The sequence below is a fragment of the Pezoporus occidentalis genome, unplaced genomic scaffold, assembly GCF_034315485.1.
Source record: "Pezoporus occidentalis ecotype Australia unplaced genomic scaffold, CSIRO_AGI_Poc_V1 ctg186, whole genome shotgun sequence".
Lineage (NCBI taxonomy): Eukaryota > Metazoa > Chordata > Aves > Psittaciformes > Psittacidae > Pezoporus > Pezoporus occidentalis.
In genome coordinates, this window is record NW_026913704.1 from 1113797 (window position 1) to 1141753 (window position 27957).

Sequence of the window (27957 nt, forward strand, 5' to 3'; positions counted from 1 at the left end):
CATCTTAAAATTAAGCATGCAAGTAAATATTTCTACAAGGAACATGGGTGTGTCAAAATCAGGAACTAAAGATTCATCTTCTAAGTGTCAATCCAGCTTTTTGTCAGACCTTTGACTACTACCTTTTATGGCACAAATTTTAGTCAAGCTATTCATACGAATAACAACTAGGAAAGTGAATGCAGCTTTACAGGATTCAGACAGTATATATTTAGAGGGGAGTGATAGCTCATACAAAAGTACCTTGATATTCTGTAAAATACTAATGGTTCTGTTCTTTCAATTTCTTTTATCCCTGCACAATTTTAAGAAATTATTTTGTTGATAACCAACTAGTGTTCTTTCACATTGAACTGCAGTCAATGGCAAAATCATTAAAAGAGACTTCTAATGGAAGCCAAGTCAAGCCCGTTATAATTATCTTGGCTTTTAAAAGAGAATAATTAAATTGTTAATAAAACTTCTACCTTTAATCATCAGGTAAGAAAAGAAAGATGTGACAGTGCTGGAAGTTTAAAGATTTCTACAGGGAAGGGGAAAGAAAGAGTGATTATAATTTAGTTGTTGGTAATTAATTTCTATAGAAGATTACTTATAACTGACATCAACTTGAAATAATTATATTAAAGAGACTGTGTTCATTAACCACTGATTTCAATGTACACCTGGGGTTTACAATGATTAAAGCATTATGCCCAAAACTATTTTATGTTTTTTATAACTACAGCTTGGGCAAGTACTTCTTTATATGGTATTTTGTTTCTTTCCAATGACTATATCTCTTTGTTCAGATGGAAGTGGAAAACCATGTCATAGATATTAGACTGATGCCACTGGCTGAATCTAGACACAATGTTCTAATTTGTATTTCTATTAGCAGATCAATTTACCTACTTCGTTTTTTTTTTTTTAGAGATCAAGTAACTTTTGTAGTCTTTCACACTTTTCAGACATTTATGAAACCATGTGTATTCTTTAGATGTATGTAGAACTAAGTGTAACAAAATCTCACTGTGGATAGACCAAAATATTGCTCCAGTTTATGAAGCCAATGGCCAAGCCATATATTGATTATCTGAACAGCCAAAGACACCTTTACCTTTCTCTGACACCGATGTGCTCTCTTATGTTCTTACTGTATTTCTTGCTTAATTTTTAAGGCTTTTCTAATGGACCCAAGAATCTATTCTTATACATCAAAACTGCTAAGTTATAAGGAGCTCAGACATGATCTCTTTAGAGAAGGAATTCTCCTGGAATAATTATGTAAGCTAGCCTTAAGAAATAGCACCAAGCAGCTGGAGGTCAGGGATACACAAGTGCTATAATCAAAAAGAGCTAGCAGCTTTGTTACCCACATACACTAACCTGTGCCTATGTACGCTGACAGGTGCAGAAGGAACAAACACCTCCAGTATCCTCAGTATAGAAAGAGCTGTCCCCAGGAGACAATTCAGCAGGGTGTTCTGTTAATGAGATGCTGCATCACTAAAGAACGTTACACATTCTTTAAATGGGAAATAAACTTCCCTTTTAAGTCAGAAGCTACTTGAAATAGGACTCTTACTTTGAAGAGTTTAGAATTTCATTTCCAAGGAGAGTAAAGAGAGTTTCACCACATGTAGCTCTTTAAAGAAAGAGCTGAAGCTGCATTTTGATAGCAAGGCAATAAGCACTGACTAGTGTCCAAGGAGAACAAGTTACTTTCACAAGGTTCAAAAACCTGGCTCACTTCCTACTGATTTCAAGAACAAGACTATCTGACAATGAGATTTTAACTGGGGCTGTTAGGGCAAGGATGTTCATACTGAAAGCAAAACACAGCATCCTCAAATCAACCCTATTATGTTGACATTATGCAGCAAAGCACAGCTCTTTGCAGGGAGACTTCAGTTCTCAAAAAAGCATCCTATTCTGCATATATTTACAGACAGATTACAATAGTGTGTTACAAATTGAGCCAGATGTTTTGAATAGCCTTAAATTACATATGCACGCATAACATTTGGTACACAACTGGGGAGAAACATGAAAGGCTGCATGTACACAGCATACCTTCGACAAAGGTTTGAAAATTTGGGTCAAGATTGCACCACATATCAAAATAAAGCCATATACTGCTATAATTTTTCTGCAACAACCTTAGAGCCTTGCTAGTTCATGCAAAACCATTACCGATTCAAAACACAATGAGATGCTTAGTGTACTCCAGTTACATCTTCTCTCTTATTCAGTGGCAACATGACAACTCAATGATGACGCTGCAGCCCACGCTGCTCTACACCACTAGAAGACCTTGACTGTTTTGCAAATACAAAACAGTGAGCCAGCTAAGATGTGTTAAGCACCTCCTCACCTCCTCCCACTCACCCTGGCTTTGGCCCAAACCCCTCTGTTCCAGTTCCAACCACCTCCCTTTAGCACTCATCTTTCTCTTTAGCTTAACAGCTACTTATTCTGTAGCTTTCTTAGAATCTTCAGAAAACCATCATCCCACTCAGATCTGCCATGTTACCACTTGAAAAATGCTGTCTCACACAGGCAACATAAAACCTTTGCATTTCACACTCCTCTCATGCTCTCATTTCACTGTGCCCGTGTTTCAAACCTGAGCAGGAGCCATGCTGGAGTCACTGCTGCCCAAGGTGGCATATCTGTCGGGGGACTTGCCTTAGGTGCTGCCTAGCCATGCTCGCTGCGTGACCTTATAGAGCAGGAGAAGGCTTAGTGCTTGGTCTCAGTGTTTGACCCCCCTCAAAGGTCCTGACATAGACCAATCCTACATAAAGTCATCCTACCTGGAATTACAGCTTTTTTTCATCCTCCAATACCAAGTGCACCTATCAGCTGGCACTCTACACAGACATTCAGCGAACACTAGCTCCCACCATAAGAGGAATGTAAGGGAACACAAACAGTTTTGGAGGAGTTGTGGTCAAAGGAGTAAGATTTCCATTTCCATTGTTACTGAGGCCACTGAAAGGGAAGGACATGCAAGTTACTGGAGTTGTGGGGGTTCAGGTTATCTAAGGCAGGGATAAGTATGGGGGATGGCTGGGAACAGAAGACAGGACTGAACCCAAGGAGATAAACTTATCAGGAAGAACAGCTTCATCCAAATTTCGTTTAGCAGGAATCTGTTTCCATTTTCTCTTGAGAGTGCTACTAAGAAACAGACATTGTGTTTTTAAGTATAGACAGAGATTATGTTTTAAAAGAATACGCAGCATTCTAGAAGTACATTTTAATAAAAATTGAGCATTTCTTGTGTGATTCTTCTCTAAATTAAAGGTGAGTATATGAGTTTGTAACATTGTTACATAAACAACTTCTCAGGAGTATGAGAAAATTACCAAGGTCTTGGCTTTTCTGCCTTAAGTGCGAGTGGAAGACTTTTGAGTAACATAATTACTTCTTTTCATCATGAAATTTAAGCGTATTATACAATGTATCTTTAGGAATATATAACACACTGGTTAAAAGGGTTTTTTCTCTGCATTAAGGGCCATATCTTTCTTATTTTTTAACTCTGGCATGGCTTGGCAATCTAAAACTTGAAGAAAAACATTTTAAGCAAGATAAAATAAGTCCATTGAAGTGTAATCATACTTCGTAATTACCTATTCCTTGAGGATATCAGATTATTTCAGTCTTCATTAACACCTTTGTGCATTAGGACAGATAAACAGAAATATGTTAATCCGCATGTCAAAAGTAGTGCAAGAACCATATCAAGCACAGAAGGAAACTTACTCATGAGAGTCTTTTAATTCTGGACTTTTAATACCCTGATTTAATTAACATTTTGTCATAGTAAGCACTATCAACAACCATGTTTAGATGCATCATTTTTAGTTCATATGCATGTAGAAAGAACTTTTCAGACATTAACCAAAATAAACACATTGAGTGCTCTCTCTAAGCCCGTTCTTTTGTTATTCAGATGTTTTCAACATTGTAGCAAAACTGTAGATTTGATTAAATGAGATTAGTGCAATCCTGTTATCATTGCAATAACTTTCTAGTAGTAGCCTGAATAATAATATTGTGAAAAATATGTAGGTTGCCTATATGCAGTTTTCATCTGTATTGGTCAATGTACAATAATGAATTATGAATTCTAACTGTGTACTTATCAAAACATTCCTTCTGAAAAGACAAATAAATAATCAGAGCCTTGGAAATGCTGTTAAGGGGCAATATAATTAGATAAAGACAGTTACTTTGTATTTTGGTGTGAACATATTTTGATATTTTTGCTGAATGATGTGGTATTACAAATCAGTTTAAAATGTGTTTTCACTAGCAAAGTCTATCACATTACTTAAACCTGTGCAGCACATTGCAGAAAAACTAGAGTGCTTGAAAAGAATTCTGCTGGAAAGCGAGCATCTATTACCTGTGTTTTCCATCTAGTGGCTGTTCTGTCATAAAGATTAATGCAGAATGACACCTAGGGCAAGTCTGTGTGTAACAATAAATATTATTGTTGAAAACTATCATGAAGCAGCTAGTAACTTTAATTATAATTATTTGATACATTAATTTATTAGTTCTCATTTTTGCCTAGTGCTACTTGCCAGCTGTTTGAGTCATCTTATTGACATTCCAATGAAAAGAGTAGGAAAGTAAAGCATTACACCATTTAAAACCCTACTTACTGGAAAGCTTATTATCATCCAGTGTATCTCAGAAAGGAATGATGAGATAAGAATCTGGCTGTTAAGCATAATTTTTATTTTTACTGTTATAATTACAAATACACAATAGCAGATATATTTTTAAAGACCAAGATAAAACAGAGGGGAAAAAACATTTGAAATCTTTACCATGTTCCCAGTATATGAAGATGAAGCTGCAAAAGTTCTGACAAGTAACATTAGAAGGAGGTACCACACGATATCAGTATTTCTAATTGTCAGAATATTTAAATATGTTATACAATTGCTTATGACACATAAATGGACAAGAATGCATATTCCTTTTTTAAAATTGATAGTTTATAAGCCTTTTTGTAGCTAAGAATCTCTAAACTCCCTTGGAAACAGTAATTAACTCTTCTGCTGCATTTCTCTAACAGTACAATCTAGTAAGCAGAACTGGAATTCACAGGACCTGTGATAATTCCCTTCTTTAGTTAGCGTAGGCAGAGAATTTGACTTTCCTTGGCATCAACTTCTCCATTGTTCACTGGCAATAACAATTTTTTCTCTCAAGAGCTTTGAGACACCTACAGGGCAGTGTTTTTATCCCTATTCAAGAGCTAGCTAAACAAAAGCACTCTGAAGCACTTCCTCCACATTCAAAACAATAAATCAATTTAGGTTCAGAAGATCTGATTCCCAGCACTGTTGCTTTAACTATATATATATATATATATCTCACATTTCATATGTTCTGTAAGAACTATATAAATGTTTTACCTTTACCTTTGCATTGTAACTGAAGTTCACGCAAACTGAATGTGCATCTCCTGAGGAAGCTATGCCATTTATTTTGCATATAGGTGTTGTGGTCTCCTATAGTGGAGTATTCTCCTGGTATTTTAAATGTATCTATTTTGAAAAATGCACACAAGAGGAATACAAAATGATAAATATAAACTTGGCTTTACCTATGGTCACTGTAACATAGCTATTTATGAGTCACACTTATATAAGTCTGACTCCCTTTTTCTAGTTACATACCCATTCCATTTTAATATCTGTGACATTTATCATAGCGTAATTCAAGATTGCTGATGTTTCCATTACTAACACTACTTTATGTAATTTAGAACTTGATCATAACATACATTTCCAGTAGATTTTGTTACTAGTTTTCAGAATGCTCCATGCAATTGGCTGTAAGCCAAAGTAGCAAGAAGAAAGTTTGCAACATTCGAATTATTATCACAAATAACTTTAGAAAAGCAGTGTTCAAAGTCTAACATGACATGGATATAACGTATTCTGTGTAAACAATAAATACAAGTAAGTTTGCGTAGCCATTACAAAGCTGCTATTTTGAATTCAAAGTAATTTTCAACATAATATTTGTTATAAGCAGTAAGTATTGTAAAATAAAATTTGCAAAACAATCCTAACTCCATCTGAGTGATACTAAACTGATTATTAAAAATAATTCAAATTATTATTAAAAATTTAGCCTTTTATTAACACCCAAATAAGGTCATACATTAAACTAGCACATTAGCTCATTAGACTCCTCCTCTTTAACAACACAGTATGAAGGCTTTCGCACAAATTGCCAGAGTACGCACGTGCACAGATGCATCGTATTTTGGAAGCACAAATTTAGGAGAGATTGTTTAAAAACACTGTCATTAAATAACATGAGATTATGATTCAATCTTAAGGTTCTCACTCAGCAGCTCTATGAAGGAATTGTAAGTTTTGCCTATAAAGAACTCTAGGATCCAGGGCCATGCAGGTGTTACCTCAATGATCCAATATTTGTCCTCAGATTAGTACTATTGTGGGAGTAATGTCATTGTTACCAGAAGCCACCAATACATCCTCTTTCTCCACTTCCTAAAAAATATATATATATATATATATATATAATTATTAGAATAATTATAATTCCGTAAGTCATTAGGAAATATTTCTAATTGTGATCATATTCTCTGGTTTTGCTGCCCAATAAAGTAATAAGCGTGAGGAACTATTTCATTGGTTTTGAAAGTCTTCAATGCAGCATTCATTGGGAAAAATGGCAGGAAGAGAAACTTTTGCCTTTGTAAACAAAAAGAGAAATTAATTGTGTTCTTTTGTACCCAAAACATTATTGCAAGTCCAAAACCCTAGAAGCTAAGGATGCAGGAGCATTTAGCCTGTTATGTAATTCATAATCAGGTATTTGAATTGCTGACCATTGCTTGCTCCTGCTTCGGTTTGCTCTGCAGGATTTTGTCTGCCTTTTTTTGCTCTGTAAAAGCAATACTTGCTGCGGGTCTGTTTTATAGTTCTTGACAACTTTAAGGAGAATACCGTTGTCATGCATGAAGCTCAAAATATTGCTGTTCAGGCAAGGACCTCCTGCTAGCCTTTTGGATAGAACTGAGCTGCTTAACCATAAGTGTCTAGTGCGCTGAACAATGGAAGTTGGTGGTTCCATGAGGAGGCAGCAGACCAGGATCAGGAAAGAACTGGTGGGCAGTGGATGGGGAGTAGCAGAACAGGGAGCTCCCCAGCCAGGTGAGCAGAGCAGTAACAGGGTCGGTCACAGCCTGCAGAGTGCTAGACCAACCTCTAGTAGCAAGGCAGCTCTGGAGTCTCTCCAGAAGGTGCAAGGCCAGGATGGGCTGAGCCCACCAGGTCACTCAGGCAAGGACCAAGTCAGGAAACAGAGTCCAAATGCACTCCTGGGCTGGTGGGCAGAGGGTGCTGGAGTGGAAGCCTCCAGTGAGGCTTTCCACAGCCCTTGCTTAGGGTTTTCCACAAAAACCATGTCCAGTGTTGCACAACTCCACTGGATGAGAGCCAGTGTCAAACACAGGCAGGGGCAATATGTGCCGGGTGGGGAGCCTGCAGGCAGGAAGACTGGCCACAGCAGCCAGAGACTGCCAGCACACACAGAGCAACAGGAGCTGCCTGAGGCACCCCACGGCAGGCCTCCTGCCACCAGTCCCACAAGACTAAATCTCTCATAGGTCTTCAGACAGACCTGCCAGTTCCATGTAAATGTCTGAAATGCCTTCTGGCACCTGTAATGGCAGTAGCTGCTTGTATTTAGGGAACCAAATCCTACCATCCAAGTGTTCACAGGGCCTTTTAATGACCACTTCATCTTCTGCATCTGAGCAGTTTTTGTGCTTAGCCAGTTTTTATTGATAGTGGTTACATCCAAACCCTGACCTTGCTGTTGGCATTAAACAAAAAAAAGCCCTGTAGTTTCAATTGCTTCTCTTCCTTGGTAAGGAAAGAGATGACAGATCATATAAGAATGTTCATTTATCTCCAAGAAGATAGGAATAATGGCACTGCAGCTTACAACTTTCTAAGTGGAATATGAATGATAGGGGTATGTAGTCCCTTTTGAGCAACTAAAGCTATCATATAGTTTATTGCTCTCCTGAGATTATGTTAAATATAAGAGTCATACCAATTCAGTGGTGTTCCTCCAAAAGCAAAGTGGTAGAGCATGGGGAATCTTTTTTCCCCCATTTTGGGAATCATCCTCTTTCGGAGAAGTATCAAAATGGAACCATAAAATCAGAAAACAGAAAGGTTAATCAATCACTTCCTGAAACACATAAAGATTGGAAGTAATTCTCTCAACCATAAATCTTAGATAACTAAACCTAGATTTGTTTCCAGACGTTTTAACAAGCAGTCTTGTGCTGTTTCTACCAAAGCTGCCATGGCTTCTCTATCATGCAAGAGTATCAATTCCAAAATTCAGTTCTCTTTGTCTTTTTGACAGACTTATTGCTTCTCATTATCATTTATTAGTCAAATCCAAGGATTTTAGATTAAGGATAGAAAAGGAAAATGAGAAAGCATAGACAAAACCCATGAAATTGAGTAACTTTCTATCTCTGCTATCCTTACACCATGGTTAAAATAAAATCTGCTCTGTAGAGGATTTTGCACATTCAGTAGTACAACATAATCACCTAAGCTCACCCATGTGGATGCTAGGATAAATTGGTACCTATTTACAGGAGAGAAGAATCACCACACATTCTGTGGCTGTGTGCTGGGGAGAACTGCATAGTAGATATATCTTCTTGTAGAAACTGAAGACTTTTCCTGCACTTTGATTAGAACTGCCTCAGTTTTGAAGTGAGAATTGTGCATGAAAAAAAAAAATACAAAACAGGCAAAAAAAAATCTAAAAATTCTACCAAAAAACTGTCAGCACAGCACATCCATTGCCCACCCAGGGATTTACCCTCTGGTGACTTAATAAAACTGGTTTGATAAAAAATAAAAAAAAAAAAACCTTTAAAAAGTCAAGCATCATTTCAATTGTGCCTCTAACAGGCATTTCTAAGACAAGTCAAGATGGAGATGTCTGCCTTTACAAACTGCTCTCACTTGGTCGATGTTTATTCCCTTGCATTCTTGGCAATATAATTAATCACAACATTGTTTCAACTTTGCACCAGGGACCTTTGTAGTAACGTTTGTCATTTTATGACTGTAATTTTGACACAATAAGATATGTTTTAGGCTTGTAACTTGTCTACACTGATTTATTTTGTCTTAACTTCAGAATGTGCCTTGATAGATAAGAACAAACCAGTTTTCATGCTATCAAAGCATCTACCTTATCTCAATTTGACAGTATCTTAAGATAGTTTTACTGAACTCACTACAGCACATGTTGAATTAGGGTCACTTAAAAAAAACATTATGAATATCTTATTTAAAAGATCAATAGCTGGTTTTCATATAAGATATGTCTGTGGCTTAAATCGTCCAAAGTCTGATCAACAGTGGCACATGTATTCATGGCAGGGAAACATTTAAAAACCATTTGGCAGTAACTGTAAGAATAAATGAAATTCTAATAATAGTCTAACCGTAGATCTAGTTGGAAGACAAACATGGGGAGAAATCTAAGTAACAAAGCTTCCAATTCAGTTATTAACCACTGGTTATTTAAATGAATAAGTTATAAAAATTTGAGGCTTTGTCATGTGCTGTGCAACACTAATTTTTAACAGCAATAGTTGGAACCTTTCTGAAGAAATGTGACTACTTATAAGCTTTTCCCATGTCCTTACATCCTTATTCCTAATATTTAGTGGCTGAAATCTCATGTGTCAATGGAGCTCCACATAGAGATCTTTGACACATAGCAAGTAAATATTGCATTTTTAGGATTGTTTTCAAATAATGAAAATGATTTCTTGTTGTTAAATCTGGCAATTTGAAAATAATATATTGATTGTGGTCACTCATATTCTGGTATAATTGGAAACAATTTTAAACCTTTGCATTTGAATCAGACTAGGTGGTTTGCATTCCCCACTTCCATTAGTGTCTATCTGAAAAATCGTGGGAAAAATATTACAAATACCTTCATGATTGCAGAGTTTTTCTTGTGCATGTTGGCTATATGTATGTGTAAATGTCTGTATTCTTGTTAGGCATACACACTATCTTCCTCATTTGTTCCAATATCCTTTATATTTTCTTATTAGTCCTAACATTTATTGATTAAATGATCACATATTTAGAGAATAATGCATGTTAGCTACAGAATCTTTATAGTATTCATAGGAACTAATTCTGTATTTGACAAGAAATCACTTGTGCTCCGCTTCAATTTACTGAGCTTATTTATGTAGTGAGATGAAGCTTCCTAATTTTTTCATGGCATTTCAAAGTGCTGTTTGCAGCTCTCTATATATAGACAACCATTGCATATATTGAAGCTACCTATAAACATCATTACTGAAAACATAGGTTTCACTAAACTTGTCTTTTTACCCTTTTATTATGCCAAGGCAGAATAGTCTGTTATCATGTGTGTTGAAAACTTAATCATAGGTAAATTCAAATAACAATATTTTACAAAATAAAAAGTACCAAGGAAACAGATGCATTAGAGGGGACAAAAAAAAAAATGTCAGGAATAATTTCTTTAGCCACTAAACCTGCATCTTTTCAAAGTTCTGAACAGTGGTGGAATCCAAGGTCAAAAGCTTCTTACGATTTCAGTAGTGCCATTCTTACAAACTACTGATGAACAGCATGGGAAATTCACTGCAGTAGAAGTAGGGTCAAAGCTTGCATCAGTGCTTTAGAATAGACCAAAATGTTGTATAGTGTATTCAGAGCTGTCAACTCACCAACCTGTCCAGGGACTATAATACTCATGATCTGGGAGACAAAAAGGAGAAAAGTGAAGAAATGTTTTTTAGAAGAGAGAGAGGGAGAGGGAAGGCTGTAACAAATGATCCTGCAAAAAGAGCACACTGAAGAAAAACAGTGATGGAAGAGATCACACAAAAAATTGCTTGAAATGAAAGACTTCAGAATTTAAGAAAGGAAGCAAGGACATCTAATAAAAAGTTTTCTTTCTGTGACTTTATCATTAATGGTCTTTATGCTGTTCCCACAAACAATGAAAATTTCATAATAAACCCAGGTTTTGATGAAGAAAGAGAACACCATCTATCCCAGATCAAAAAAGATGTCCTTTTGAATACATTCATTTTTCTTTCCTTAAGTCAATAGCCTGTCCTTTCTCATCTTCATGTGGCTGACCCACCTGAATAAGATGCTACTGTAGGCAAGCTGCACAAAAATTAAGGCAGCACAAAGGATGGTACAGGATTTAGTTTCGCCCCTCTTGGATGGCTTTGTGAAAGACAAAGGGAAAAGAAATTTTATTTAAGTCAGATAGAGTACTGTTTTTCTGTCTGAGCACCAGGCAGACCAAAAGCCCCGGGCATGTGCTCTGAAGCTGCCCAGACACAGTAACAGGAAAGAACAAAAGCCAGCAGCACAATGCTGTGCCTGAGGTGGCCCACCAGATCGAAGAGAACGAGACTTCCACTTGCATTACTGTGTCTATGTTGCTGCTTTAGAATAAAACCCACCACAGCTATCTATCTCTTTTCTTTCAAGAAGCTGCAAAGGTATTAAAATTGAGTTTTGATCAGCCTCAGAAATTTTCATGTATTATTCAGGTTTGAGCATTTAAGAGGTAAGGAGGCATTTGTCAGACAGCTGTGCTAGTCTCAATACATTTCATCTAACATCCAATATAAATTCTATGAAACACTAGCACATCACTTACCCCTTGAACTGCTTGAGCTGGTTGAAAAAGTGGATATTTCTCTCTTATTTTCCTTTTTTAGTCCTTTTCCGAATGTAATAACATTGGAATTACAAATCAAGAATATTTTATTACTTATGGCAAGACATCTTTCATCACTCATAATGGTATTACCCTAAGAAAGAGGCTTCAGTATTTTATTAATAATTACCTTGGAAAAGATGATTACATTTTAATTAAAAATAATAGTATCTCTTACTAATTGCATAGGATTGTTGGTTTGAGAGTGAGTAGCAGTGGTCTCCCCAAGGACAGAAAAGCTTCAAATAGCTATCCATTTTGACATGTGGCTTTTTCTGTCTCCTTTGTAGAGTGTTTTAAGGATCCCATAATTAGACCATAGCTTAGATTGTAAATTGATGAATTATGAAAATAACGTTAAAAAATTTCCTTTATTTTACTTTCACTCATATTTCATTTCCCACAGTAGCACAAATCTGGAGACTGTGCCCAGAAACACCTCCCCAAAAGGCCTACAAAGTCCTCCAAGGCAAATCAGATATCCTTGTTTTGCTTCTTAATGATCAGTTTTATGTCCTGTCTTCTAATAATGAAGATCCACCACCAAACCCACAGCTAGTTCATCCACACGAGTCTTAACAGTCATGTGTGATTACTTCAGAATTAGTGCTTTCACTTGCATTACTTCTGTTTCATTCTTTGATCAGATCTTGATACCTGATGCCTTTCAGTTTAATTCAAACTAATTTTTCATTATTGTTACTTTTAATGATGAAGATAAAGCAGACCTTGTTTAACACCTCTCAGCAGTGGAGGCAACACTTCACTGCTTGGAGTATAAGAAGGGGTAAGGGCATGTCAGGCAGTAGAAGGTAAGAGGGGTGCAATGGGCAAGAAAGCCCTGTTTTGTAAACCTCACTGCTCCTGCTCCTTGGGGAAATGAAAAGGTCAAGGGCCAAGCACAGGCTGGGGGTCCACCCGCCCCATCTGCACCCACCAGCACCAGCAGCTCTCTTTGAGCTTCAACACAGAGCAAGGGGTCGGCAAGGTCTTTGCCCTTTGTCCCCTGCTCAACAGCTCCCAGGTCACTGCCTTCACCGAGTAAAGCCTAGAGCCAATTATGAAATACAATATACCACATAACCCAAAAAAATACTGTGTTAACATTAGAAACATTGTTAATTTTTGTAACATTTAATATACGTGTCTTGCTTTGGTCTTGGCACCATGTCCACTACTTTGGTTTAAGGCATAAACTTTGTTTTAAATTCCAGTCAAAGTGCTTTTCTTTATGCTGCTGATGTGCTACACTTGTTAGATATAGCTAATCCAGTTCCTAAACTCAATAAACATAGTTAATTAATACGAGTTTTAAAAGTAATCTTAATGATGCTTTCAGGAAGGTGGAAATGGTTTTAGAGTTGCTCAGAATAAAAATAAAACAAAATGGGCAAAAATAAATAATAGGATTTCAGAACATTTTCGGATTGTTTCATTTAACTTCCAAATCACTGCAGTTGCTATCAACATGATAGTATATGTGTGTACATGTGTGCGTGCAAGGATGAAACTAAGGAAAAGGAGGCTGTGAAAATACAAGATTGAAAATTCAAGAACTTTCAGCTGCATAGTAGTTTGCTGAGAACATTAAGATCTACCTGGTTTTACTTTAATGCCTTTCTTTGGCAAACCTTTAAAATCATGCAAGACTAATGAAGGAGAGAAGCTTTTGATCATTCCCTTCTCTAAGTACATTTACAAAGCTTTCTAATGAGAAATAAATGGACTGATTTAAAAATCAGCATCTATAACACCGTATCCAGAATTTTGTAGACAGAAATAATTGGAAGTATTTGATAACAACCTGCATAAGTGTGTCAGGCAGAACAGCTAGCGTGTGGCGAAACACCACCTCAGCCACCCATCTCCAGCACTCTGTAACTACAGATCAGCATCTGGGCTGAGGGCCTCTGAAAATAACAGGCTTTAGTTCTCAGAATAATTTTAAATATGGGAAGGCTATTGGAAAATAAAATTGGTTTGCTGAATACTTGAGAAAATTTTGATAATGTATTCCAGGACAAACACGAAGTGAAATATCCCATCTGCTGTTTAAGAAGTGGTATTTAATTAGCCATTGAATTCCACTCCATTATTCAAGGCAAACAATAGTCAGTATTGATGGGACAGATATTTCACATTTTCATTGCCTGAACTGCAGGAAGCATCCCAGCAATAAGCAGCCTAGGACAAGTAGATTCAGTAGCTGTACCATCAGATTTTGCACATTGATATGGCTAAATATATACAATATGAATAAAGTCAGCTTCAAGGATACACAGCTTCAGTTATTACGAGATCTAACTCAAATATTGACTTCAAAAATAGAGGGGTTTTTTTCAGCCTGTTAACATTATATTTTTCTGGGTTGTTTTTCTTTTTTTTTTTAATGGTGATTTACGATTCCTCGTATATATTATAAACACTATGCTTTGTAACTTATGAAACTTTAGAATTCAGACATTGAGCCTGTCATCAATAATATGTGGTTCATTGTACCTTAACATTCATATTACAATTCAGCAACTGGACAATGTTAAATCCATAGCTCTTTGTAAAAACCTTCAATTGCTAAAGGTATCACTGAAAAAGATCATTTAACTGTTTTCTCCCAACTGCACCTATCAGTTTCTAGTACAATGAGTTGTTATTTGGCCCACGTGCATACAGAACATTAGAAAGCAGTTGTTAGAGAATCCTAGAGTGAGAAAATTATTTTTCTAATAGCAAGCCAGAACAGGTAAGATAATCAGGAAGGTTGCTGGTGCAAAAATTTGTACAGATTTATATAGAAATACGTCACTTCAGAACTTGGACTGTTTCAATTTTAGTTCTCAGATTATATGGGTTGCTTTTAAAAATAATTAAATTAAGATGTATAAAATTGTACTTCTGTTTAGCAATAAATAGCAATGTTTAAAGCAAACTTAACAATATTTTCCCTATTCTGGATTATTTAGGGTATTTCTAGGCTAAGGTATGCATAAACAGCATATAATGTTGAGTCTGCTTCTAAACCAAATAAAATTTCCCTAATGTTCTGCATGAAAATCTTTACTGTTACATTCTGCCTAGATACTAGGTGCTAGTTCATTATGGTGATTGCTTTTCCTATGGAAGACAGGGCTGGAATCTAGCATATATTCTACTAGTGATATTGTGTAGAATAAAACACAGATTGACACATTTAAGTAGTATGTTCCTCATATGTCTACATATTTACCTAGTGAAATATTTCAATTGATACTAAGTAATACAAAGTACAGCTGCCAGTTTTTCAAATACAATAAAACTTTTGCCTGCCTTGTTTTCTGTTTTGTCAAATCTGACTTCTGAAGTCATTATATCAGGCTAAAATACATAAGATAGTTTAAGGTGACAGTTACCAAAGTAGCAAATCTAATTAAGAAGCAATATTTGATCTGTAATGGAAGTAACATTCTCTTTTATTTTCATATGTATATAACATATAATCCCCATCAAATAGCATGCTGAATTTCCTGCCTGTGCTTGCCTTCTTTTTTGCATAATTTTTTCAGATCATTAATACATGCAGTTCTCAATTATAAAACCCACTTCCTCACACAGATCTTTTCACTTCAGCAAAATTACATTGCACTTTTAACCACCATTCATGCTTTCCAAAAGCTCTAGATACGTTGCCCCCTTCAAATAATGACACACCCACCTTTAGTTCAAGTACAGTAATGCCTATAAAAAAGCAGACAGTGGAACAAGGCAGGTATTAGTATTCATATTCTTTCATTATTAATCATAATTCACATTATTATCATAGTCAGTGGTCCAAAGTCAATTATATGGTTCTCCAATACTACAGTTTAAAGAAAAAAAAAAACAAGGGGGGGGTGGGGATATGAGAAAATGCAAATAAAATAAAAAATTCATACTTGAAATGCTTAAAAAAAAAACCACATCCCTTGTTTTCACGTCTCGGCATGAGAAGAAGCGGCAGTGATTTCATGGTTTTAGTGCAGTGTTTCTCCTGTAGATGGACTTATATTTATTCTACTTTTCTTTCCCTCCCTCCCCTGCTATCTTTGCAGCAAATGTATGTGACAATGAGCTACTGCATTGCCAGAACGGAGGAACATGCATCAACAATGTGCGATGCCAGTGCCCTCCAGCTTACACTGGCATTTTATGCGAGAAGTTGAAGTGCGAAAGGGATCCAGGAGGCTGCAGCCAAAACTCCGGCCAGGAGGCAATATCACACAGGCCTCTATTACTGCTGACTGCTCTACTAGGTGTAACTGGGCTTTGCATATGCTAGACTCCGTGTGGTTGATGGCATCACATTCAGACTACTCCAAATGAATGTGCCACATGAAAACAAAACAAAATCCAAGCGTTTGCTACTGAAATTTAAAAAGGAAATAAAAGAGGAAAAAACAACCACATACAAACTAAGAAGGCCTAACTGAACTAAGCCATATTAATCAGTTACAGACAGGGCTCTGAGTCAAGACTGTTCACCTCTGACTCAAGACAAGTTGGTGGCTGCCTATTCTGTCAAATCAATGCCAGCTGCAAAGCTTACACAGGAGTGAGTCACCTTTGACAGCCCCCAGGATGGGAATCGGAGCTAAGAAACATTTGCTACTCCTATATGGTGCACGACTGTACCTCTGCCCAGTGTGTGGACCGACCAAATAAAGGCATTCTTTGCTGTCAGTGCATTGTGGGTATAAGGAAATCTGTAAAAGCTGCCATATTGGCCTGCTTCAACCCCCGAAACCTTTCCAACCTGTGCTTTAGTGAACGTTGCTCTGTAACCCTTGTTGGTTGAAAGATTTCTTTGTCTGATGTTAGTGATGCACATGTGTAACAGCCCCCTCAATAAAATTCAAGCCAGTCATATCCTTGTATACCTTAGCAGCACTGCATCAGTAAGATGCTGTGTTCACATACTGTACAAGAGTGACTATAGGACAAAAAGTGTATTTATCCTTTTGTATTCAAATGAAGTTATTTTTCTTGAAATAATGTACAATGTAGATTTTTTGTATTATTGCCTATTTGTGTTACCAGACAATTTGTTAATGTATTTAATTCTAATCGGATAAGAGAAAAATATTACTTTTTATTTAGTCCTTTTCTTTTTCCTTTCATTTAATTGCGCAGAGATTTCTCTGTATGGGCAACGTGCTGGCATCAAAGAATATCAGTTTACATATATAACAAGTGTAATAAGATTCCACCAAAGGACATTCTAAATGTTTTCTTGTTGCTTTAACACTGGAAGATTTCAAAGAATAAAAATTCCTGCATAAACAGTTCCAGGATGATGTATTGCTATTTCTTAAGGCATTTTTAGCAAACAAAAACATTTTGATCCTTTTTCCACCTAAAAAATAGATTCAACAGTGGAAATTCTATCATAACATTCTAACCTGGTTTCGTTTTTACTACTGTCATTATTTTTGCAAACAATTTTAAAGGTAAAGAGAGTAATTTGTTAGAGGAATATTTTGTCAAGTCCCAAGCTTGGAAAACATATGAAAAGTTGAATAGTTCTCACCTTTGTTCTCTCAATTCACTGCAGAAATTATTCCAAGTCTAATTTACAATGTATTACAGAAGCTAGTCTTTAATTCATTCCATTTTTGTGGGTTCTGGCAGTAATGAAGTAGATATAGTCACAGCTTATATTGTTTTTCCAAAAGCTTCATTAAAATGATATGTTTATATATGTACAAGTCTGCCTAAGAAACTGCAAAACCAGCAGCAATTACAAAAAAAAAAAAAAGCCAAGATTTAACTTTTAATAAAGTCAAATTTAATATTTAGAAGAATGTCAAAATATACAGCAGCAAGTCGATAAAAAGTGCTGCTCCAGCAAATAAAGTTTGTTTCAAGTATTGCCCAAGGTGTAATAAATTCTTGTTTCTGCCTTTTCTTAGGCCAATTACTGAGTGCGACAGAAAAGGATAGCAAGAACAGAGAGGCAAGCCAAAACCACAGCAATGTTTCAAAGCCCTGAGAAAAAAATATAAAGTCAAAAGGTAGAGAATGTAAATTCACTTTCTGGCAATTTTCATCATAATGGTTATAAATATTTTACCAACATAATAGCCTGGTGTGGAAAACAATTAATGAGCAAAAGAAAAGTTCCTGGGAGAAATAAATCCCACCTGGCTGCCTCTTCCAAATGGTGAACAGAATTTGGGGCACTGCTTTTACAGATAAGCTCTTTTTGCTGAGGAAGCAAGTTTTGCAGGACAGGACCCAGCCTACAGAAACAGGTATGCAGATCAAGTCTTCGTTCCTAAAAGAATCCAGTGTTGAAGACAACAATAGGCTGGTGCTTGTTCAAGTTGTTATCTTGGCCCTTCACATAGGATGTTTGCTGCTCATACTGCCACTCTCAGTGGACAAAATAAGATAAGGCAAAGATAAATTAGGAGTTTGGTTGTCAGACATGTCCTACATGAGGCTTTGGATATATATTAGAAGGATGTCCATGACAAAACCCAGAAATTATATTGCAGACTCAATAAGAAATATAAATGTTAATACAGGTGACAAGCAGAGCCAGAGATTTCCTATAATTAAATGGATTTCTAATATTAAAATGTGGTATTTAAGTTTTTTTAAAAGTTATTACCACAGACCAAATTCAGATTGTGGAATTATTGGGAAAAGATGCACTTTAATTGTCATTATAAACTCTGGGCTTTGTGAAAGTGCTAAGAAAACATGTCATGCACGTCTGGTTAGAAGGGATTCTGCCAGCAGTGCTGAAGTATAATGAATATCAGATCTCAATCAATTCAGCTGCATTCCAATTTCATAAACTTATGATCTTCTAAACCAGGGCAGAGTATATGACTTTCCTTGTATTTAGCTACCATTTCATGCATTTTAATTCTCCCTCACCTATTAATAAAATTACATTTTTATAGCGGACTACATTCAGTGGAAAGTTTTCTTATCTATCATCCTTTTCTTCAGCTTCATTATTTTTTCCTCTGAACTCCACATAACTTCACTAGTTGAAAATTTTGAATATAAGTTCCTGCTACTCTGTTCCAAGTATATTTGTAAAATTATATGTGCATCTTCGAGTGAGGAGATTTACATCAGTCAGCACTGCTTTACTTGCTTTCTTATTTAATTCAGTGGAAAATGAAGGCAGATCCTGTTCCCCATTTCAGGAGCTGTGAAGAACAACAGATTCCTTTTCCTGAAGATATGGCAGGATCTTTCCATAATAACAGATAGTTGCAATACCTATTTTATTTTTCACCTGAAAATATATACCCCTTCCAATGTATTCTAGGGCTCTTGGAGTGGGTATCCTGTCCCTGTGAATGCCTGTAAAATAGGTAACACATGATACTGAAAAATTTACAAAAGCACCACAACTGCTAACCTAGGACTTTAGTTTGTATCAAAACATCGCAAAAGGAACCTACTGCAGAATTATTATTTCCTGTATGATATTTCTTTCCTGGAAGGTTTAACATCCAAATCTGACCAGGCATTACATTGCTTAGTTGTCCAAATTATAGCTGAGTACAATGACCTTAAACCTAGCACTCAATTAAATTTATGCAGTCCTATTAGTTCCAGTTGTTTTGCTAATTCAGTCAGTCCTTGTCAGCTTCTAATTCCTATGTTTCTAAATAGAGAACTGGTTCTGATCCAGGATTCACGTGTTTAATGTCTGAAAATGGAGCACCTTATGACAAGGTGCTTCTCCCTGACAAGGGGTTTACAGAAATTTCCACTTCAAGCTATCCATCTTTTTCAAAGGAACATTAATGGAAAGGCATCAGTCTTAGTGCTGCAAAACTGTTTCAAAAACAAACTATCCAAAGGAAAAAAAAATCTAGTCAGACACAAATTGACCCCAGATGTTGCCCTCAAATAATAATTGATCTAATACTTTATCATGACTGAGACACAGATAAGTTATTTCATGTACTGAACAGAACAAAAAAATAATGAGCAAAAGACTCCTCAAATTTAGAAGGAGCTCTTATGCTTGCATATTATTTTATACATCTCTCTAATACCAGGGGGATTTGTTATAGCCTCATTGGGATTCTAGATTTATTAAACCATTGAATTAACTAGATTCATCCATGCATGAGGTTTATTCACCTGTGAGAAATTTGAATAATATTTTTCATAGAATATGCAAGACCAGATTTTCAGCCAACCTCCAGACCAGCCTTCATGTTTGTACTTGCAAATGCAAAGTTACAGATGTAAATATTAACACATCATCAATTCATTCCTAACAAAAACTGTAAGCTTAATCATTTATGGTTGCAAGCATTTATCCACCAAACACAGATCTGGTGATATAAATCAGAAATTTTATATCAGCTAACTTAATACGTTTCCCATCATCGTGGAGTATCAGAAAGAAAAGGATGTAAGAAGTACACGCATAACAAACAAGCAGAACAGCAGCATTTTGCACCATATGGTGCATTTCATTTAATGAAATGAAAGCTCATCATCAGTACAGTATGTTCACCAACACACCATTTTTACCACAATATGCAGTAGATATAATTCCAGTACAAAGCGTATGTTTCCCTTCCTCGTTTTTCTGGCCATCATCTGTACAGACCCAAACATATACATGATGAAATTTTACAGCCTCAAGGAACAGAGAAGACTAACTTTTGCAATCTGTAGACCTAAGTAGCTCATAAACGCTTCAGGGTTAAACTCCTGCATACATTGCTAGCTAACACTAGTTTCTGATAATGGTGCATGTCATGGAGATGCACTGAATCATTTTCACAGCAGTCAGTAGAACCAAAAGTGACTGTCTAGTTACAGAAAGCAGAACAGGACAGTGTTAGTCCTGCTCTTGTCAGCAGGGGTAACCACATCTCACGTGGCGACATTCCTAGGCATCACTCCCCCAGCAAAACTATTGTGTGCACATTCTAGTTATAGTTGACAAGACCATACACAATGCTGCTTAATGGAGTTCCTGTACACATGTTCAAGTTGTCACTGTTGTCACTGGCAACTGTACAACTTTTGTACTAGAAGTGAACCATTGTTGAGAACTGGAAGTAATAACACTATACTATGGGTGAAGAGGGTCAGGAGTGGGTTTGGGAGCTACTGCTTGTTTGTTTTGAGAAAAGAAGACTAGTTTTGAATGAGCATTTTCTTTCTCTCACATAGAGCAATTCTCACTCAATTACTCTGTGCAGGTCTTTGTGACACCTGAGAAACCAATTACTAATAAGTTAAACTGACATTTATATGACTGAACAAGACCTCTCAAGAATAATGATGCCGGTTCAATCCTATATACCAGCAGTCTTTACAGTTCAAGACAGCCAGATAGGCTCAGGATGGCATACTCTTCCTCAAACAGAAGAACTATTAGAGGCCTTGGTAGGGGTGAAAGGGACTTTAGAAGTCCTACATATAAGTGTAAGAAAGTTAAATTTATATATATACACACAGCCCAACACTGAAGCCAAAATCTCTAACTTGGATGCTTATCATTCTGAGAGAAACTGCCCGATTTTCACAAATACTCCATGTTCACAACTCCCAGAGGCTGTGCCTTACCATTACAACAAATATACAGTGAAGTGGATTCTCCTGGCCTAGTGGAAGAGGAAATAAAAGTCTTTCTACATCATACTGTATTTTGCAAAGCAACGTATGTGATAACCTATGAAATTAGTGGATAGAAGAGTTATGCAAAGTTTATGGTAGAAATCTCGAGTGTAATATTCTTCAAACACCATGTTATGAAAAAAAAGTTGCTTCTATTTTTTGGGAAACTCATAATTAAATAACAAGTTTTTTTTCATTACTAACTTAATCCAATTGATGTAATTTACAGAGCCCACAGCTGCAACTTGAAGTCAGAACTCAGAAAGCAGTTTAAGTTTAAATTTGTTCTCCAGAAGAAACATAGCAGGCTCACAAGTTACATCTAATAAAGAAGTGAATCCCAACATCATCACTGCAGCCTACATCTGGAGGTACTAGGATTACTCCTGATCTAACAGGCATGCTTAACTGTAAGTTGGCAAGCACCTCTATAAATCCAAGAAGCTTTGAGAATTCTGATTACTGGTCAACAAAGTCTGAGTCTCTGTAATAATTACAGTGAGGCTTTTTAAATTCTCAAATTGTCTTCTTTAGCTGTCTAGTAATGTGTATTCCAAAATACCATTTCTGGGAGCACTGCTTACTCCAGAAATCATAGTATAACCTTTAAAATCATGATTTTTACTTAATCTATAATCAGACACTCATGACAATGTCATAAGAGTTTTTAGATTATAATATTGATTAGATAATGGAGAGGAAAGGTTAACATTGTCCTCTACACAGAATCATAGAATCATGTACATTGAAAAACCAATTTAAGATCGAGTCCAACCATTAACCTAACATGATTAGGCCCACCATTAAAACCATGTCCCTAAGTGCCATGTCTACTTGCCTTATATATCTTTGTTCTTCCTCAATGAAGAAGTAAACCACAACTCAAATCTTAACACAAGTGATATCTTTTGTCTTTCATCACCTCCATTTTCAGTGGCATTCAAACCTAGATCCCTCATTTATTCTACAGAAATTTTAGTATTTTCAAGTTCTTCGATGTATTGCCCAAACCAAAATATTCTTAGCTATGTCGCAGAAGGGAACATTAACAAACCACAAAACCAAGTAAATAAATACTAATATATGTTCATATATATATATATATATAATATTTCCATTAATATCTTCAAAACAAAACTGACAAAAATTAGTATAAAATCCCTTCAAACGATTTTGCTGGTGTCCTGGTTTCAGCTGGAATAACGTTAATATCACTATACAAAGCGTCTCAGCAAATATTTCGTATTTAATAGGTTAAAAAGGGGTTTTTTACCCACTTGTGATAAAACCTGACGTACAATCAATCGCCAGAGGATGAAAATCAAAGAGTTTTCTAAGTGATCCCAACAGAACAATATTTATAAAAGTGCTATATATAGTACTATATATAGTATCAGGACTATATAGCATGTAATATTATTATGCAGAATGTATGTAACTATTTACAAAATACTACTTCACACCTCCTTATATTAGAATGGGAATCAAACCAATATGTGTTCTTACAAGTGTTATGCAGAACAAATACATGTATCTGAAATGATGTCTAATTATACCTTGCCTGAATAGGTAACTATGACACTTCATCAAGGATTATGAACAACAAGGTCATAAAGAAGTTATTTTTTCTACACTTTTTTTAAATGAGAATTATTAACATAGTACATGATAAGTTAAAGATAGTAATCATGTTTTTAAATATCATGGTATCACATAAATTATTTCCTAAGGATTAACAGAAGGCATTTGAATGACAGGAGAATTTAATCTGTTTACAAAAATGCACTAATAAATTTGGACCACAAGTACTAACTTATTATTTACATTTTACTAGTTTTACTGACTTTATGGATAATAAGTCTATTAAATTCTTCCTGCAAAATAGGCCTGCTAAATACATGCCCATCTCAAAACAGACACATATGCCAAAAACCAGTCAGTTAATGTATAAAACCAATCACATTTATAAGTTGAGATTTGGTCACCTAATGAAGCTAAAAAGCATTCACAGGATGGAATTCAAATACCAAGACAAAGCCTTCAGCTTCACAGTGTAGAAACTTCAAGGTTAAATACAAAAATGAAGGTTGGAGTCCACCTTGTAAGAGCAGAAAACATAGACCAGCAAGAACAAGACAAAGTGGAATTGACAATTCTGTTCTCACTACCAATCAGACTCAAATTTTACCTCAGTCCCAAAAACTATACGTGAAAGGCATTGGAATCCAAACGGACACAAAGCAAAAAAAAGGAAAAAATCCACTTTTCTCAAGAGTTATAATATTTGGGGAAAACCCAGCAGTGTAAGAGTGAAAAGAAAGAAGACATAAGGCGCTGCCAGGCTAAAAATACACCAGGATCTCAGGGAAAAAGCCCATCTAGATACTATATGCATAGACACAGAACTTGGCATTATAATCTCTGATTTGGAAACTGCAGGACTTGAGCCTCGCACAGACAGGACACTCTCTGCTTGAGTATCCACCTCACCTGCTGAAAGAGCCTACTTTTGTCAGCACCACTTCTGTTTTGTCTTTGGCTCTAGCTGTGAATTTAGCAGCACCAGTCTGGCCATCTAGTCCAGACCTAGTGCTTTTCAACACCTTTTGAGAAACCACCTCACAGGCTTCCCTCAGGCCAAAGCACAGCAAGCTTAGTGTGGGAAGAACCACACTGCCAAGATCTGTGTAGGGCCAGCAGTTATATCTGCTCTTCACCACACACCTCATAAATCATTAAATGTAATTCTTATAAGGACATAGCAGATGCAATTTATTCAGAAGAGAACATCTTCCCCCTAGGCCTTCTATTGGCATCTTTTGTCACCATATTCAGCAAAGGACTAAATGGCTACACTGACTCATTCAATGCATTTCTTGTTAACACCTCTTACCTCTAATTACTGTTGCTTGGTAGGATGGGAGAACCAGCATGTAGAACACTCTGGTAATTACATTTATTATACTGCTTTCTTTTGCCATGCTACAGCTTGCTTTCTTCCTTCATGTCAGAGTTTTTTCTATGCCCTCATAAAATATATTTATTAATTTCCTTTAGAGATCTCCCACGAACAAAAAGTAGGTGGACTGGTACCTATGAATTAGTCTTGGCAGTGCACTTTTGCCTCCTTAGAACTGGTAGAGTGTCACAACTGCTTTTACAATCTCTCATTGAGTAGGATGTAAGGAACGATGACTAAACTATGTAGATTTAGTGGTGAACAATTTTTTTGACAGGTTTCTCATTTACTGACAATATCTAGCATCTGAGTATCACCCTTTACTGAGGTCAACCTCATGACACTACTGCAAAGCAGCGAGGCATGCTGTTTCCATTTTATTCATGGGGGCTGAAGCTTGAAGATGTTGAGAGATTTACAAAGTCAATTACAGAAAGAGAGATTAATTCTGACACCTCATCCACTGCATTAAGTACTAAGACCTACAGTTCCCTATTCCATCCAAATTATACAAATCTGAAGTTACATAGTCTTCCATCTGCATGTATTTGCCACCCACTTACTTCAAATTATCTTATCCAAATCTATTTTATATTGCACCTCCCAAAACACTGTCCTCGCTTGAAAGCATCTTAACAGCTTAAGAAATTAAAAGACATACATACAGAAAAGAAAACAGTAAAACACTAAAATACTCTTCCAAAATAATGAGATGGCTATGGCAGTTTTTTCCCCCCCTCCTTGTCCGTTTTTTTCTTTATTAGATATATTAAAACTCATATAATAATAATAATATGACTTTATAAATTAATATATAATATCTTTTATAGCTTGAAATACCTATAGCTTAGGCACTTCATTTCTTCCATAAATGTCTAGATACTGACACAATTAGGTTTTGATACATAGATATTTCTGCTTACTGGAAATCTGGTAGCAGAAAGACTCTACATTTTGAATGGGCTCATAAATATATATTGAATTTAATCTTTTAATACACAAAATACACTTTTGTATTGTTTGGTTGGGTTGGTGGCTGCTTGAGAGAAGTATTTTCTATAAATATTTTTGTTTTGTGCAACTAATTAGTCCATAAATCAGCACACTGTAATATGGCAGAGATTACCCTCAAGCTAATAGAGAGCAACTGATTGAATGTATTTACCTTCTTCATAATCCAGCTATATCACTTAATGTCTCTGCATTTTCCTCTGCTGATTTCAGACACTGTCTTGCCACTTTTTCCTCTCTTCCCATCCTTCAAATATATACACCACTCTAACCAATAAGCATACTTTCTAGTAAAAACTAGATTTTTCCTGTGTTTTGAACCAAGTGCAGTGGGCTGGTGAAGTACATAAATAAGCGATAACCAGATAATCACAGATTAATCAGTTTGATTCTGTCATAAGAATTTTTTACATGCTTTCCATTTTCACATTATTTATTAAGGCCATTTACTGATATCTAAAATGTGCCAATTCTCAAGCAAAAATTGTCTCTAAAAGAGAGGAAAACTACAAATGTAAAATTCCCGTAACAGATGTCAAAGACTAATTTAGAAGTCAGTTCAGGATGGCAGCCGTATTAAAAAGAAGTGTAAGCACTTGCTGAACTTGAAGCAAGTACTTTAATAACACTGAAGACCTCTTTCTAATATTTTTTCACCCTAATATATAAAGCCTACTTTATTTTCCTCAAACGGCTTGCAATGGCTAAGAAGAGGTAGGACGGTTCTGAGGCAGTATCACTTGACTTTTATGCTAGCCATCCAGCCCTCTACAACTTGAAAAACCAAAACAACAAAATCAAACAAACCAGCAAAGACAGTCATGGTTTTGACATTATTTCTGCTGACTTAAGTTCCCAAGTGGTAATTCTTGTGCGGCAATTAGTTGGCAGTCTCAGTACAGCTGCTAATGGAGATGTGCACAAAAAAGCTATCAGTGTTTTTTCCCCAGCTGTCAATCTTGGCAAAAACAGCCAAATGGAAGTGGAATGGATTTGAACTAGCCTTGCGTCTCTCAAAGCCAGGCCTCAGAGAAGGAGAAAATAGATTGACAAAACAGTACTAGAAAACATAGAACTTCAGCGTACATGATGCTATCTATTCTGTGGACTACAAGGATTCATTCTCCATTGCATTTGTTAATGACCTGCTCCAGAATCCACCAAATGCAAAGTAAAGCCTCACCTTGATTTCAACAAAATAGAATCAGATTTTAAATTTGATTGAAAACTAATTTCAGGAAAGGAAAAAGTAATCCCTTAGGCATTATCTCTCTGATCCTACTATAATCTGCAACATTTGTACAGTTCCATGTACTATTTATCATGCATTATTCTATCTCAGCTTAAATTATTCTCATTTGAATGTTTCCACAGACCCAGCAGTTACGGTCACAAATATCTTAATTTTAAAAGCTGGTCTGCATGGCAGGCACCATTTCTATCCAACAAAGAAAGGAACTCCCTAGCCGAAGCTCTTTTCACCAACAATTTGTTTGCCAACAGCATGTTTTCCTGTTTAATTCGTGTTAGCATTTTGTTCAGAGTTATCCTAACTGGCATGTATTCTATCTGATAAGCATCTTCTCTCTTCCCTCACGGAAACATTATTTATTTATGATATTATTGTTAAGGACAACTAAACATCCAAGAGGGAAACACACTCGCTTTTCTACAAATACCTGCACATGCTGTTGAACCTGCATCATTTTTCTCACAGAAACATCTAAAACTTATTAAAAGGCTTCCTAGCATGCCTTTGGTATCCACTGAGAACAAGAAACAGGCACAGACGCAGCAGCACAAAATCAGCAAGGGTTCATGAGAGCAGGAGGAAAATAATGACATTTCAGGTTGTTAGGCTGCTATATGAAGCTTTCTCCTTTCCAGCCCAATTTGTCACAACTCCTTGACTTAGTGAACAAAATGGACCCAACATAAAATGACTCAAATCAAGGGCAGCTTTCAAATATGTTCTATTTTTGCCTACATAGAAACTAGCTACTGTATTATTTGGAAACCAATACCCAAACATACAGAGATAGTATGAATGAAAATTACCTAAGTGTCAGAGAAGCAAATACCCTCAAATTCCCTCTTACTTCACAAGTTAGTACCACATGTTGGATCCTTGGTGACAGAAACACATATTCATTTACAAAAGGACTTGAAGACCTCCGTGTGTTTCATGAATGATGCTGAAAGTTGCAATGGGTCATTAAGTCACTACTCTGCTCCAGACTGAGACAGGCAAACTCCTGCAGCCAGTTTTGAAGACCCTGTTCCATTCAGGGTCTGTATTTTTATCAATATATAAACATTTTAGTGTGCCTACCTGTAGGTTTTCTACCAATATTTTGGTAGGATCTTTGTCCCAAAGTGCAAGATTCTTTACACATACATGTCCTCAAAATATGTGACACAGCTCAAGACGTTGCACATATCCTCTCTTATTGTTAACTGACATATTCTTGAATCTTCTGACACTGGGCTCAAAGTTTTCAGCTACAGAAAGGGTAGTCTCTGCAAAAAGGCTCAAGTCAAAG

At 36.1% G+C, this 27957-nt stretch overlaps 1 protein-coding gene across 7 annotated transcripts in view; it reads left to right on the forward strand.

The window, feature by feature from the left end:
* The window catches only part of NTNG1 (netrin G1), a 176951-nt gene extending 159834 nt beyond the window's left edge, over positions 1-17117 (forward strand). For all 7 annotated transcript variants that reach the window (XM_062615917.1, XM_062615911.1, XM_062615914.1 and 4 more), the window contains one exon: positions 15885-17117. In XM_062615917.1, coding sequence (XP_062471901.1) covers positions 15885-16111 — 227 coding nt within the window. In that variant the 3' untranslated portion in view covers positions 16112-17117. The remainder of the gene's footprint in view (positions 1-15884) is intronic.
* The last annotated feature ends 10840 nt before the right edge of the window (positions 17118-27957 follow it).